Here is a 14,699-nt window from a genome sequence, read left to right on the forward strand (position 1 = left end):
CTACAGCCTCGCGGAATGCAAATTACAGGTTTCACTTAACTAGTTTTATGACTAGTCGTTAAGTTCCACGCACTTGGCCTGTCTGAACTCCTTGGCGTCTTCAGCAGAGCTGCTATTTCTGCACACTGTAATTTATGGAAGATAAACAGTTTGTCTTGGTTAACATTGCAGTTTTATACTGAATAAGATCTGCCAGACTTGCAATTTTCAACATATATTAATAATAAAAGTCCAGCCTGATCTCTTCAGTTTCAAATTCTGCAGCCAAAAATGTCTCCTATATAACTAACTGCAGATTTAAGATGAAGTAAGTTAAGTAACCAGGATCATTTCACCAGTGCATTAAAACAAAAATAATTATGTGTTGTTTATGTACTGGTTGGTTGTGTTTACTGTACATGAAAGTAACTATTTGAATTCAAAATATTCTAGCCAGGAGTGACTTTGTGACATTTAGAGTAGGAAGTACAATAGCTGCATGAATAAATTCCCCAGCATCCTGCCATTATTTTAGAAACCATGTGTCTGCATCATTTTATAGAAAATGTAAGCTTGGTAAATCAGGCATACTGTCTTGTATGGTAAATACATTTTTGACTTAAACTTGCTCTATAACTTTTTGCTGTGTTTTTATTTATTTTTTTATGAGGTATGCTTTAAAAAGTTTGTCAACCCTTCCAACCCCAATTTTAGGTGGTAGTACCTCATGCTATGTTTCAAAACAGATGTATTCTTGCACTAAAAAAGTTTATAGTTTACCTGAAGTGAGGAATCTCTCTTCATAGAGGGAAGACTCTGGATTTATTAGAGCCTTCCTGGTGCCGTCTCTGTCACCTTGTTTCACGGGATGTCCCCCGTTGAGTTTACAAGCCTTTGAAATGCCACGGCAGACTTCGGAAGTGGTATTCGACCAACAAGTCAAATAACTTTCTCTCCGTCCCACCGGTAGAACATAGAGGACCAATGAGGTTCTATCGGAACCATAGCCATCCCTCTACAGAAGTCTTTTTTTTTCCCCCTCCTTCTTCCCGCCCCCCCCCCCCCCCCCCCCTCCCTTTCGCCTGCATCGGATTCACTTTAAGTAGCTTCCTTTTACCTTAAAGCTGTTCCTTAAAACACCTAATCATAAATCTCAAGTTTGACATCTGACTTGTTTAAATTACATTCTGATAATTAACTCACCCTTTCAACCCAACCACAAAATTAACAGTCGTACAACAGCCATGCACCTTGCTCCAAAAATGACTCTGCAGCAGATGTCACTAACAGCTGCTTTTAGGTAAATGATGCAATACTAACTCAAAACCTGTATTTGCTGAAAATGTTCTACACATAAGTAATTGTGGAAGTGATGTGTTTCTCTTCATGTTCTGCCACCTTTACAAAGGCCCAGTGCACACCAAAACCGCTAGCAGATCGTCAAAACGCTAGCGGTTTTGGGAGCAGAGAGCAGATATTTGGCAGGGTGCACACCAAGCGGATTTTGTATGCGATCCACCAGCCGCATCAGCCAGTGAAAACGCTTGGCTATTGTATTTCAATGTGTGGTGCACACCGGCGGTTTGAGGTTTTTTAGCAAACCGCAAACGCGCAGCAGGAGGCGCGTTTGCGGCTTGGCAAAAACCTCAAACCGCCGGTGTGCACCATCCCATTGCAATACATTAGCCAAGCGTTTTTATAGGCGGATGCGGCCGGCGGATCGCTCCAAAAACCGCTCGGTGTGCACTGGGCCTATCTGAATCTGCAAAGGCTATTCGTGTGTGTGTGTGTGTGTGTGTGTGTGTGTGTGTGTGTGTGTGTGTGTGTGTGTGTGTGTGTGTGTGTGTGTGTGTGTGTGTGTGTGTGTGTGTGTGTGTGTGTGTGTGTGTGTGTGTGTGTGTGTGTGTGTGTGTGTGTGTGTGTGTGTGTGTGTGTGTGTGTGTGTGTGTGTGTGTGTGTGTGTATGTGTATGTGTATGTGTATGTGTATGTGTGCAATAAACCTACGTTTTACCTGAAATGTTAAATATCATTTTGTTTCTTATTTTCTCCTGCTATTGCTGCGAACATTTCTTAGGATTCCGGCATAGACGGCATTTTGAGTTCTCCGGAATCTCCTCAGCCCCCAACCAGCACACTTGAAAGGCCAAAACTGAAAGCAGGGGGGTCAGTGGAAAGCCTCCGAAGCTCCCTGAGTGGCCAGAGTTCAATGAGTAAGCAACTATTCTTCTGTCATTTCTGTCCATCTCTATATATTTCTGTTTCTCTATATTTTCCTATTTCTGTCATATATACTATTTTAAAACAAGCATGTTTCACAATTGTATTGCACTATTTGTTACTAGCTGCAGAGAATATCAATTGAGAGACAGAATGTTTCTGCAGATGGCTCTACACATGCCTACTTTATTGTTGTCTGTTGCCATTTAGCATTCTTTCCATCTTAATTTAGATGCTTAAGTATATATTTGATGTTAAAAGGCCTGCGTAATACCCTCATTACCCTTCCTAGCTGAAAAACAAGACAATCTACATTATGCAAATCGCAAACATGGCTAAGAGGAGAAATATTAGCAATTGATGAGTATTATTTTTAGTCCAAATATCATTCTGCAGATTTTTGATGTTTTGTCAGGTGGTCAAACGGTCAGCACAACAGACTCCTCTGCTAGCAACCGAGAGAGCGTCAAGTCAGAGGATGGGGATGATGAAGAGCCGCCCTACAGAGGACCATTCTGTGGCCGAGCTAGAGTCCATACGGACTTCACTCCCAGTCCATACGACTCTGATTCACTGAAACTCAAGGTTAGGGAAAGGGTGAACTGATGTATATTAACATGTGACCAGAACATTTGTGTTTATGTTCCTTTAATGCATTAACACCTGGGTCAATATTTGTAATATTTATACCCTTGGAGAAAATAATGGATCTATCTGCATGCTATAGTCCTTGTTTTAGTACATCTTGACAGTAGACATGGTAAATGATACAGTGGTACCCGTTTGCATGTAAATTGCAGCTTGGAATTGGGCCAATCAAATGGACTTCCTGTTGATTTTGTTTGGTCCGGTTCCAAGCTGCATGGAATTTGCATGCAAGCTTGAATTATTAGGATCTCCTTGAATATGTCTACTTGGCATACACCCGTAGTGGACAAGTCATTGCCTCGGCCAAGAACAAGAACCAGGTTTAAGTGAGTCATTCTGGAGATTATTTTCATTACAGCTACAAGCACAAGTGTGTTACCTTTAAAGCAGACCTGAACTCAGAACTTCCTCTCTGCTCTAAAAGATAAGCAACAGCATAACCTTTAAAGAAAAACATTTCTTTGTTACAGCTGATAGAAATCCTACAATGAATCTGCAGTGTATTTACTTCCTGCTTTTATGGAAGCAGACATGGTGTTAACATCCTGTGTTTACAAATTAGATGCTCTGCCAAGGTAGCCAGCTGATACAGCTGAGAGATCAAATTACAGTTGGGATTAGTCACAGATGAGGGGTGATTAGACAAGCTAAACTCTCTAAATACATAATGTCTAAAAACAGACAAGCCCTATAGGTAAGTATGAAAGGTGGAGTACACCTAAATGAATAAACCAATTGGTACTGTAACAACCCTCCGTGTGTGAGTGTGGATGTCAATGGTACACTCCCCTAATGGGGGTCGCACTAATGATTGTATGCAAATATACCTGTGAGGGTCTTTGCTGATTCCCCTCCCCCCCCCCCACTAAAAGTATCGTAGTGGGGTGTAGCTATCCCACAGGGAGTAAAAACAGTATGGTTTGTTCTGCCCAACACTACTTTGTCCCAGAGTCTGTCCCAGAGTCAAGAGGATAGATGGCAGAGAACAAAGTTAACACCCGTGCATAGTGCTGTACATATAAAACCTTAATATGAACATATTTCGCCTTCTAACAGGGCTTGCTCAGAAGGTGCTATACAATATGTACAATATATATACAAAGCTAGTGAATAAAATATCTACACAAAGCCCCCCATCATCATCCCTCAAAGCTTAAGTCAAAGCTGAATGTGCCGCGTTGGGCACCTGTTTAAATACCAGGTGGAGCAGGAAATAACACCCTGTCGATGGGGCGTGTCCCCCGCCCACTAGCCGGTGTGCAGCCGAAATGTCTTCCAGCCGTCATCTAGGCGGCACATGTAAATGCCCACTAGTTGTGGATGCAAATATTGAGACCAGTGGCCCCTGTCGCCACCTCGATCGTCCCAGATCAGCCTCATTAAGCCCTGCAACAGACGTTACACATGGATGTGTACGTCACAGCCGCCTATTTCCGCCCAAAACGTATGTCCAGCATTGGACGTAGTCATGGCAACACATGAAGCCCGGACTACTACGTCACATCCGCCGGCAAGCCGGTTGCCCGGGTGACGGGATGCCGTCCTTCTACAATGGGACGGTACACGGAGGAGGACTAGTTGCCAGGGTGACGCTATGTGCTGGAAACAGTACAAAGGGGCGGCGCTCAGTGTGCAAGTGCGTTGTCAAGGTGACACTCATGGAGCGTCTACCGCAGTCACAGGGATATAGATGGACAAATTAACAAGTGCATTGTCAAAGTGACAAGCATAGAGGCAAATACACATAGTGCGTCTACCGCAGTCACAAGGGTATAGATGGGCATATTAACAATGCCATGCCCGTGGTTAAAACCACAAGTAAGGTGGCTGCGGCGCAGCTGCCATATAAAAGGCACATGCATCAAGGTGCGTGACGGATCAGACATGGGAGGGGGACAAGAAATAAACATATCCATTCCATCAGTTAAACAGAAAAAAAGGGGGTTTCCTTTAATGTGTGGTTATTGGCACTGTGTACTTCTAGAGCATGACATTGTTGTAATTTTTACGCATACTTGGCAATCCCTGCGGCAGCAGATACGTGAGGTGCGTTATGTAACACATTGACTAACTGCGTTCTATGCCTTTCCCCTGGCTGTGGGGTTGCTACATACCTGATCTGCCCACACCCTGTTTGGCCCTATCCTCCCCCTTTTTTCTTTTTAACTGATGGAATGGATATGTTTATTTCTTGTCCCCCTCCCATGTCTGACCCGTCACGCACCTTGATGCATGTGCCTTTTATATGGCAGCTGCGCCGCAGCCACCTTACTTGTGGTTTTAACCACGGGCATGGCATTATGTTAATATGCCCATCTATACCCTTGTGACTACGGTAGACGCACTATGCGTATTTGCCTCTATGCTTGTCACTTTGACAATGCACTTGTTAATTTGGCCATCTATATCCCTGTGACTGCGGTAGACGCTCCATGAGTGTCACCTTGACAACGCACTTGCACACTGAGCGCCGCACCTTTGTACTGTTTTCAGACATAGCGTCGCCCTGGCAACTAGTCCGCCTCCGTGTACCGTCCCATTGTAGGCGTGCCTACACGCCACCTTCGTAAGTGACCCAGCAGAAGGATAAAGCGTCACCCTGGCAACCAGTCCGCCTCCGTCTACCGCCCTAGTGTGGGCGCGTCCACACGCGGTTCCTGCAAGTGGCCCAATAGGACGGCATCCCGTCACCCGGGCAACCGGCTTGCCAGCGGATGTGACGTAGTAGTCCGGGCTTCATGTGTTGCCATGACTACGTCCAATGCTGGACATACGTTTTGGGCGGAAATAGGCGGCTGTGACGTACACATCCATGTGTAACGTCTGTTGCAGGGCTTAATGAGGCTGATCTGGGACAATCGAGGTGGCGACAGGGGCCACTGGTCTCAATATTTGCATCCACAACTAGTGGGCATTTACATGTGCCGCCTAGATGACGGCTGGAAGACATTTCGGCTGCACACCGGCTAGTGGGCGGGGGACACGCCCCATCGACAGGGTGTTATTTATTTACTGCTCCACCTGGTATTTAAACAGGTGCCCAACGCGGCACATTCAGCTTTGACTTAAGCTTTGAGGGATGATGATGGGGGGCTTTGTGTAGATATTTTATTCACTAGCTTTGTATATATATTGTACATATTGTATAGCACCTTCTGAGCAAGCCCTGTTAGAAGGCGAAATATGTTCATATTAAGGTTTTATATGTACAGCACTATGCACGGGTGTTAACTTTGTTCTCTGCCATCTATCCTCTTGACTCTGGGACAAAGTAGTGTTGGGCAGAACTCTGGGCTCTACCCTGACAGTCACCATTGGGTCTGAGATAGCTAGGTCTAGCCCTAAGCCTAACCTGCTACCCCGGTACACTGTTTTAACTCCCTGTGGGATAGCTACACCCCACTACGATACTTTTAGTGGGGGGGGGGATCAGCAAAGACCCCCACAGGTATATTTGCATACAATCATTAGTGCGACCCCCTTTAGGGGAGTGTACCATTGACATCCACCCTCACACACGGGGGGTTGTTAAAGTACCAATTGGTTTATTCATTTAGGCGTACTCCACCTTTCATACTTACCTATAGGGCTTGTCTGTTTTTAGACATTGTGTGTGTATTTATTTCCCTGGTATCCTCCTTTTCGGCTAGTGTTTGCAATTTTAAATACATGCAGGGTGCATTTCTCTGTTTTCCTCCTGTCCTGTGCAAGAGTTTATCAAGAGGCATAGCTATGTGTCTCTCTGTTTTTCTCCGCGGTGCACACGATTGCGCCAGACTGTGGTTAGTGAATGAGAACATGTGTTACCAAAGCCGATCAAAGTGCCTGTAATGAATAAACACCGGCATCAGTAAGATGCTGATGTTTATTCTCAAAGTGAAAGTAAAAAACATACACATTACTTCCACAGTACACAGTAGTGGGGGGACATCTAGTGGCCAAAATGTAAAAATACACAAACCTAGACAAAATATATATTAAAAAAATGTTTATCCTTTCCCACCTCACCCCATAGTTACCACCATAAAGCAGTTAATAAAAAAGTGTCAGCATTTAATCCTCCCCCAACCACCTAACGGCCATCCACGGTGGGAGGGTAGCAGCTACATTACCGCCTAACGCCGATTGGCATCAGGTCCTGTAGGGGGAGATTAGTGGGGAATGCGAGTTACGGAGCGTAGGTCAGTAAACAGCCTGCCAGCCGCAATCGGAGCTGGCAGGCTGTTAGGAATAAAAAAAACCTCAGGTATTTTTATATGTACAGCGCTGCGATCTACCACCTCGCTGTAAAGGGGACAGCATCGCCACTTAGCTGTCCCCTGGAGTGGCTGACAATCGACTCCCTCTCATAGGCTGATGCCTATGAGAGGTGATTGAAGTGATCTCGGGGGGAGGGAGGAAATAACAAAAACTGCAATCAGATCCCACCAACAGAAGAAAAGGAGGTAAGATTCATTTGGCTGCTAAGTTGTGTGACCAAGCAATAAATCGTTAAAGGTGCGCAGTGCAGAAAAAATCGCCTGGTCACTGGGGTGGGTGTAAGCCTGTTGTGGTCCTCAAGTGATTAAAAAAAAATACATAAATAGTTATCGTAGGAACTCAGCTTTTTTTAATCTGTACAGTGTATTATAAGGGTATATTACTGTTATTTTTGAAAATAAGGGCTTGTAATTAATCACCTCGCTCACTAATGTCCCGCTTCGCATTTCCATGGCAACAGGACATCACATGACGTGACGTCAGGGCGCTCCAGGGTATTACACACTAGCACGTCCTGACGTGACGTCATGAAGACGCGACACAGTATGTCAGTGAGCGAGGTGAATTTCAAACCCCCCAGTGCCCACTTGCAACTCTGCAGGGAGGGGGAAGGAGGGGAATCCCGCCGCCTCTCGGCGGGCCTGAGAAGCAGCTGTACTGTAGTTTGCCCAGCGCTGATTTAACCTAATTCCCCCTCATCTTGTAATTTCTCTCCCCTGTGTCCGCTGATAAGTTCATTTGAAAGCACAAGATGTGAACAATATGTCTGCTTCCATGAAAGCAGGAAATATATACACTGCAGATGTATTTTCAGGATTTGTATCCGCTCTAGAAAATAAATGTTTTTCTTTAAACTAGATTATGCTGTTGTGTTATCTTTTAGAGCAGAAAGGAAGTTCTGAGTTCAGGTCTGCTTTAAAGAGAACCTGAGGTGGAATTTACTTATGCTAGTGGGGCACAGAGGCTGGTTGTGCACACTAACACCAGTCTCTGTTGCCCCATGGTGTGCCTCCAAGACCCCCCTGTGCGCCGCTATACCCCCACAGTGCTGGCGACACGCAACGTGTCGCCAGCACAATGTTTACCTCTCGCCTGTCTGTTAGCACCGCTCCCCCGCCTCTTCTGTATCGGCGCTACCTGCCCGCGTCACTTCCCTCCAATCAGCGGGAGGGAAGGGACGCTGGCGGGTAGCGCCGATGCGGAGGAGGCGGGGGAGCGGCGCTAACAGACAGGCGAGAGGTAAACATTGTGCTGGTGACACGCTGCGTGTCACCAGCACTGTGGGGGTATAGCGGCGCGCAGGGGGGTCTTGGAGGCACACCATGGGGCAACAGAGGCTGGTGTTCGTGTGCACAACCAGCCTCTGTGCCCCACTAGCATAAGTAAATCCCACCTCGGGTTCTCTTTAACCCATTCGCGTCCCGTCATTTTCACTTGAGAAATGTTCACCTCCCATTCATTAGCCTATAACTTTATCACTACTTATCACAACCACTTATCCCCAGGAGTAGGTGAGTTGACTGCTGTTCTTCCCGCTGCGGGGAGTGGGGAACCAAAGGAGCCACAGTGGGGGGAACACAGGAGCCATGGGGGTGGGGCACAGGGGGAACAAAAGTGACCCAGGGAAAAAAAGGAACAAGGGACATGAGGTGACACAGAGGGAGACAAAAGAGACAGAGGGGGACAAAAAAGACACAGGGGGAATAGGTGACAGAGGGGGACAGAAGAGGCACAGAAATGAGTGTTCTGACTTAAGAACAGATTTAGATTAAGAACAAACCTACATTCCCTATTTCCTTCATTAACCAAGGACTACCTGTATTTCACAAGCAACTTTATTAGGTACAGTATGTCTTGCTAGTACTGAATATATTCTGTGCCATCAGAACTTAATTTTAATTCTTTATGGCACTCCTCTGAGATTTTTGGTCCATACCGACATGTCATGCAGTTGGCTTCACAGCATGCCATGGTCACGCCCATTTTTGTCATTTGTCGTACCGCTCAACCCCCCCCCTCCCCAAAGGGCTTCTGGGTTGCATTTTCCCCCCAGGCCAAAAGGTCCCAGTCCTCCCCTGGTTTTAACTGAACACTTTGGGGTTAATTTAAGCTAACAAAGGTGTTTGTGATGAAGTGCAGGAAAACAGGAGGCCCTGTCTCTCACACAAGTCAGAAAGCAGCCCTCCTGGAGCCTAGGGACTGTCAAAAACTTTTCAACTTGTTTAACACCTTATCCACACATGCAGTCATTATAACAATGGGGAGACCAGACAGATATTTGCCCAGGGACCCTCCAGGCAAGCTCTGCATCATGCTGTGTATATTTACAAGCTTGTCTGCCCTCTAATTGCACTTTTATCAGCTAGCCTAATGTTTCACATTGCCTTACAACAACAAACCTGAATACACCAGACCTGCCTTAAATCACTGAATGAAAGGCTGCCTGGGGGGAGATTGCCCCCCTTCTCCCCTGGCAAGTCTGTGCCTGACACACACACTGAACAAAGCGGCTCTTCTGCAGCTGGGCTTGCTCTGTCTTTAGCTCTCTTTACCCGGACATTTCAAAAACCCGGGAGGACGGCCCGGACAGGTCGTAAAAAGTGGACCTGTCCGGGCAAAAGAGGACGCCTGGTCAGCCTAGATAATATTTTTTTTTTCATTGTTTAACAATAACCCTGCCAAATGTAATGACCTTTTTTTTTCCTTTTTTTTTTAATTTGTTAATTTTTTTTAATTACTTTAGAAAGGGGATATCATTGAAATCATAAGCAAACCTCCTATGGGTACATGGATGGGTCTTTTGAATAATAAAGTTGGCACTTTCAAGTTCATATATGTGGATGTGATTAACGAGGTAGAAGAGAAGCCCAAGCGGCCAACTAGAAGACGCCGCAAGGGACGCCCACCAAAGCCCAAATCTGTTGAAGAGCTTTTGGATCGCATCAATCTAAAGGTAGGAGTGAACATTTGTATCCTGCTTTGTCAATTCTATACTGCATCAGAGGATACATATAAATTCGGCGCCGGTAGACTTGGGCACGGGATACAGCCGGTATATGGCTGATCCTGCTGCTGCACAAGTTCCCGGCCGCGCTTAATACTATTCCCCCTCCAGGCCGCCATGGATGGTGGGGAATGAAATCATTCTGGAAGCCGAATTATTGTGTTTTAAAAGTAACTTCAGCTCCGTCTTCTGATGGCGCCGGAGTTACTCTGTGTGCGCTGCTATAGCCGTAATTCCTATTACAGCCTATGGTGGCGCCGGCTGCGCCCAAATCTACCTGCGCTGTAATGAAAGCGCTCTGCATTAGACGTTACTGTTTTATTGTACGCACAGTAATTGTGACTATACACTGATACTGCAAGAGCTCACTGTAACCCTTCCTAGTAGATTATGAATCTGTAAGATTATCATTTGACCTTTACACACACAAGTCCATCAGATTAACCAGTTTACATCCCGCATACAGTATAATCACGTCATTGCAAGTGGCTCCTGAAAGACACATGACGTGATTATAAGTTGCTGTCATTTAATGAGCACAGCGGGCGTGCTAGCACGCTCCTGGGCTCATTAAACCCCCCTCCCCCTAACTACACTACACTAGCATCCCTTCCCGGGTCTCCGATCCTCCCACCCCCCGCCCGATCCTATGTAATACCCCCCTCCCTCTCTATGCTGCGATCGGGCAGCATGGAGGATTACAATGTAACAATATTTACCTGACCTTGTTCCAGCGCCGATCGCGATCCTCTCCCTGTAGTCCCGCTGTGAGCCTCACTATGCTGAGTGAATCGGATCCCGGCTTGATGACGTCATCAAGCCGGGACCCGATCTGGTCAGCATAGTGAGGCTGCCAGCGGTACTGCAGGGAGGAGATCATGATCGCCGGTGGAACAAGGTCAGGTAAATATTGTTACATTGTAATCCTCCATGCTGCCCGATCGCAGCATGGAGGGGGGATATTACAGAGGATCGGCAATATCTTAAAGGGCCAACACCTGGCTATCCATGGGGGGGGGGGGGATACAAATAAAAAGGGACACAGCTGGCTATAAATGGGGGAGGGGGAGGCATAAAGGGCATACACCTGGCTATAAATGGGGGGTGGGGTAATAAAAAACACATCTGGCTAACTATGGGGGGGGAGAGATAAACAGGCACTGGTTTACTGAAGTGGGGGGAGGGGGTTACAGAGGCACATCAGGGGCTGGGGAAGGGTAACGGGCACATCTGGCCAAGTATGGGGGAGGGAGGGGGGTATAAAGGAGCACATCTTGCTAACTAGGGAGTGGGGAGGATTAAAAAGTGCCACAACAATTAAAAAATCCGCAAAGCCGCAAAATGGGAAAAAAATGCACCTTTATTTCCAAATAATATATTGTCGCCATACATTGTACTAGGATCATACTTTAAACCCTGTAATAACCAAGACAAGCAGGCAAATCAAATGTGTAGGTTTAATCTACAGTACCACTTATTATTTTCAAATTATAATTGCTGAAAACTGAGAAATAATTCCTTTTTTTATTTTTTCCCCCTTATTACCATTAAAATCTGTACAAAATTAAATAATTCTAAGCAAAATGTACCACCCAAAAAAAGCCTAATTGGTGACGAAAAAAACAAGGTATAGATCATTTATGTGTGATAAGTAGTGATAAAGTTATTGGCGAATGAATGGGAAGAGTGTGAAATGTAGAAAATTGTTCTGGTTTTTTCGTGGGAAAACCCCAGGGACGCAAAGTGGTTAAAAAGAAACTCAGATTAAAAATTGAACTTTATCCCAATCAGTAGCTGATACCCCCTTTTACATGAGAAATCTATTCCATTTCACAAACAGACCATCGGGGGGGCTGTATGGCTGATATTGTGGTGAAACCCCTCCCACAAAGAAATTCTGAGTACATACTCATGGCAGTTTCCTGTCTGTGAACCCTGTTGCATTGTGGGAAATAGCTGTTTACAGCTGTTTCCAACTGCCAAAACAGCAAGCAGAAGCTACATCACCTGCCAGCAGTAAAAATGTCACCATGTGAATAAATGTCAGAACATAAATCAGGGATTGAAAATATTTTACAATGGGCAAACATTGACTAAATCACTTATACATAATTATTGTAAAAATGAAGCACTTTTTTATTACATTATTTTCACTGGAGTTCCTCTTTAAACCTTTGATTTGGATGAATAATTTGTACAGCAACAAAGTGTATGTTCCTTATATAGTTAACCGGTTCGGCCTATCTGGACGAGCTTTCTCGTCCAGATAGGCACTGCTGCTTTCCCTGCGTGGTGCGTGCGATCGGGCGCCCGCCCGCCGCTAGCTCTCCGATCAGAGAATGGGAATAGAATTCCCATTCACTGATCTAACTTCCCCGCAGAAATACCGATGCTTTCTATCCAGAGAGCGCGGTATTTCTGCCCCCAGGAAACTTCTCCGCACAGGCGCGGAGCTAGGGGGGGTCGGGGTAGGACAAGTGCCCCGGGGCCCCGGGTCCCCAAGGGCGCCCAGCTGAGCTTCGGGTTTTGTTTTTTTTGCGGGGCTGAGGGGAGCAGCGCAGAGAAGAGAGAGAGCTGTGCGGACGGTGGGGAAGGGGGGCCATCTCCCCCCTCCTTCCCTCACCTTAGGTGCTCTCTCTCTCCCTCGCTGTCCCCTCCAATGTCTGTCCGGTGGCTGGCAGCGGCGGGCGGAACTCACCTCCGTCACGCTCCAGCGCCGCGTCGGAACACCGGCCGGAAGTTCGGGTGCGCAGCCGCTGCTCTGGTCTGGACCAGACCAGAGTAGCGGCAGATCCATCCGGCGCTGCGACGAGACGGAGGTAAGTTCCGCCCGCCGCTGCCAGCCACCGGACAGACATTGGAGGGGACAGCGAGGGAGAGAGAGCAGCTCTTCTCTGCGCTGCTCCCCTCCTGCTGGGGAGGGGGGCACCTGGCTACCTACTCTGGGCACCTATACCTCTGGCTACCTACTCTGGGCACATATACCCCTGGCTACTGGCTACCTACACTGGGCACATATACCCCTGGCGACCTACTCTGGGCACATATACCCCTGGCTACCTACTCTGGGCACATATACCCCTGCCTACATATATTGGGCACATATACCCCTAACTACATATACTGGGCATATACCCCTGGCTACCTACTCTGGGCACCTATACCCCTGGCTACCTACTCTGGGCACCTATACCCCTGGCTACCTACTCTGGGCACCTATACCCCTGGCTACCTACTCTGGGCACCTATACCCCTGGCTACCTACTCTGGGCACCTATACCCCTGGCTACCTACTCTGGGCACATATACCCCTGGCTACCTACTCTGGGCACATATACCCCTGGCTACCTACTCTGGGCACATATACCCCTGGCTACCTACTCTGGGCACATATACCCCTGGCTACCTACTCTGGGCACATATACCCCTGCCTACATATACTGGGCATATATACCCCTGGCTACATATACTGGGCATATATATACCCCCTGGCTACATATACTGGGCATATATACCCCCTGGCTACGTGGACTGGGCATATATACCCCCTGGCTACATATACTGGGCATATATACCCCTGGCTACATATACTGGGCATATATACCCCCTGGCTACGTGGACTGGGCATATATACCCCCTGGCTACTTATACTGGGCATATATACCCCTGGCTACATATACTGGGCATATATACCCCTGGCTACATATACTGGGCATATATACCCCCTGGCTATGTGGACTGGGCATATATACCCCCCGGCTACATATACTGGGCATATATACCCCTGGCTACATATACTGGGCATATATACCCCCTGGCTACTTATACTGGGCATATATACCCCTGGCTACATATACTGGGCATATATACCCCCTGGCTACGTGGACTGGGCATATATACCCCCTGGCTACATATACTGGGCATATATACCCCTGGCTACATATACTGGGCATATATACCCCTGGCTACATATACTGGGCATATATACCCCCTGGCTACATATTCTTGGCATATATACCCCTGGCTACATATACTGGGCATATATACCCCTGCCTATATATACTGGGCATATATACCCCCTGCCTACATATATTGGGCATATATACCCCTGGCTACATATACTGGGCATATATACCCCCTGGCTACGTGGACTGGGCATATATACCCCCTGGCTACATATACTGGGCATATATACCCCCTGGCTACATATACTGGGCATATATACCCCCTGGCTACATATACTGGGCATATATACCCCCTGGCTACATATACTGGGCATCTATACCCCTGGCTACATATACTGGGCACATATACGCCTGACTATATATACTGGGCACATATTATTCTCCTGGCTACATATACTGGGCATATATACCACTGGCTACATATACTGGGCACATATACCTCTGGCTACATATACTGGGCACACATACCCCTGCCTACATATACTGGGCACATATACCCCTGGCTAACTGTTCTGTGGACATCTCTACCCCTGGCTACCTGTTCTGGGGACATCTATACTGCTGGCCACCTATTCTGGGGACAACTATAGACCTGGGGCTACCTATTTTTGGGGAACCACGTCA

The 14,699-nt window shown here is 46.8% G+C and overlaps 1 protein-coding gene across 10 annotated transcripts in view; it reads left to right on the plus strand.

Moving 5' to 3' along the window:
* Positions 1-14,699, plus strand: part of SASH1 (SAM and SH3 domain containing 1) — a 1,147,574-nt gene that overhangs the window by 1,092,443 nt on the left and 40,432 nt on the right. For all 10 annotated transcript variants that reach the window (XM_068231708.1, XM_068231715.1, XM_068231717.1 and 7 more), the window contains 3 exons: positions 2,056-2,191; positions 2,614-2,783; positions 9,850-10,059. In XM_068231708.1, coding sequence (XP_068087809.1) covers positions 2,056-2,191; positions 2,614-2,783; positions 9,850-10,059 — 516 coding nt within the window. The remainder of the gene's footprint in view (positions 1-2,055; positions 2,192-2,613; positions 2,784-9,849; positions 10,060-14,699) is intronic.

This window comes from Hyperolius riggenbachi, chromosome 4, assembly GCF_040937935.1.
Source record: "Hyperolius riggenbachi isolate aHypRig1 chromosome 4, aHypRig1.pri, whole genome shotgun sequence".
In the NCBI taxonomy this organism is placed as follows: domain Eukaryota; kingdom Metazoa; phylum Chordata; class Amphibia; order Anura; family Hyperoliidae; genus Hyperolius; species Hyperolius riggenbachi.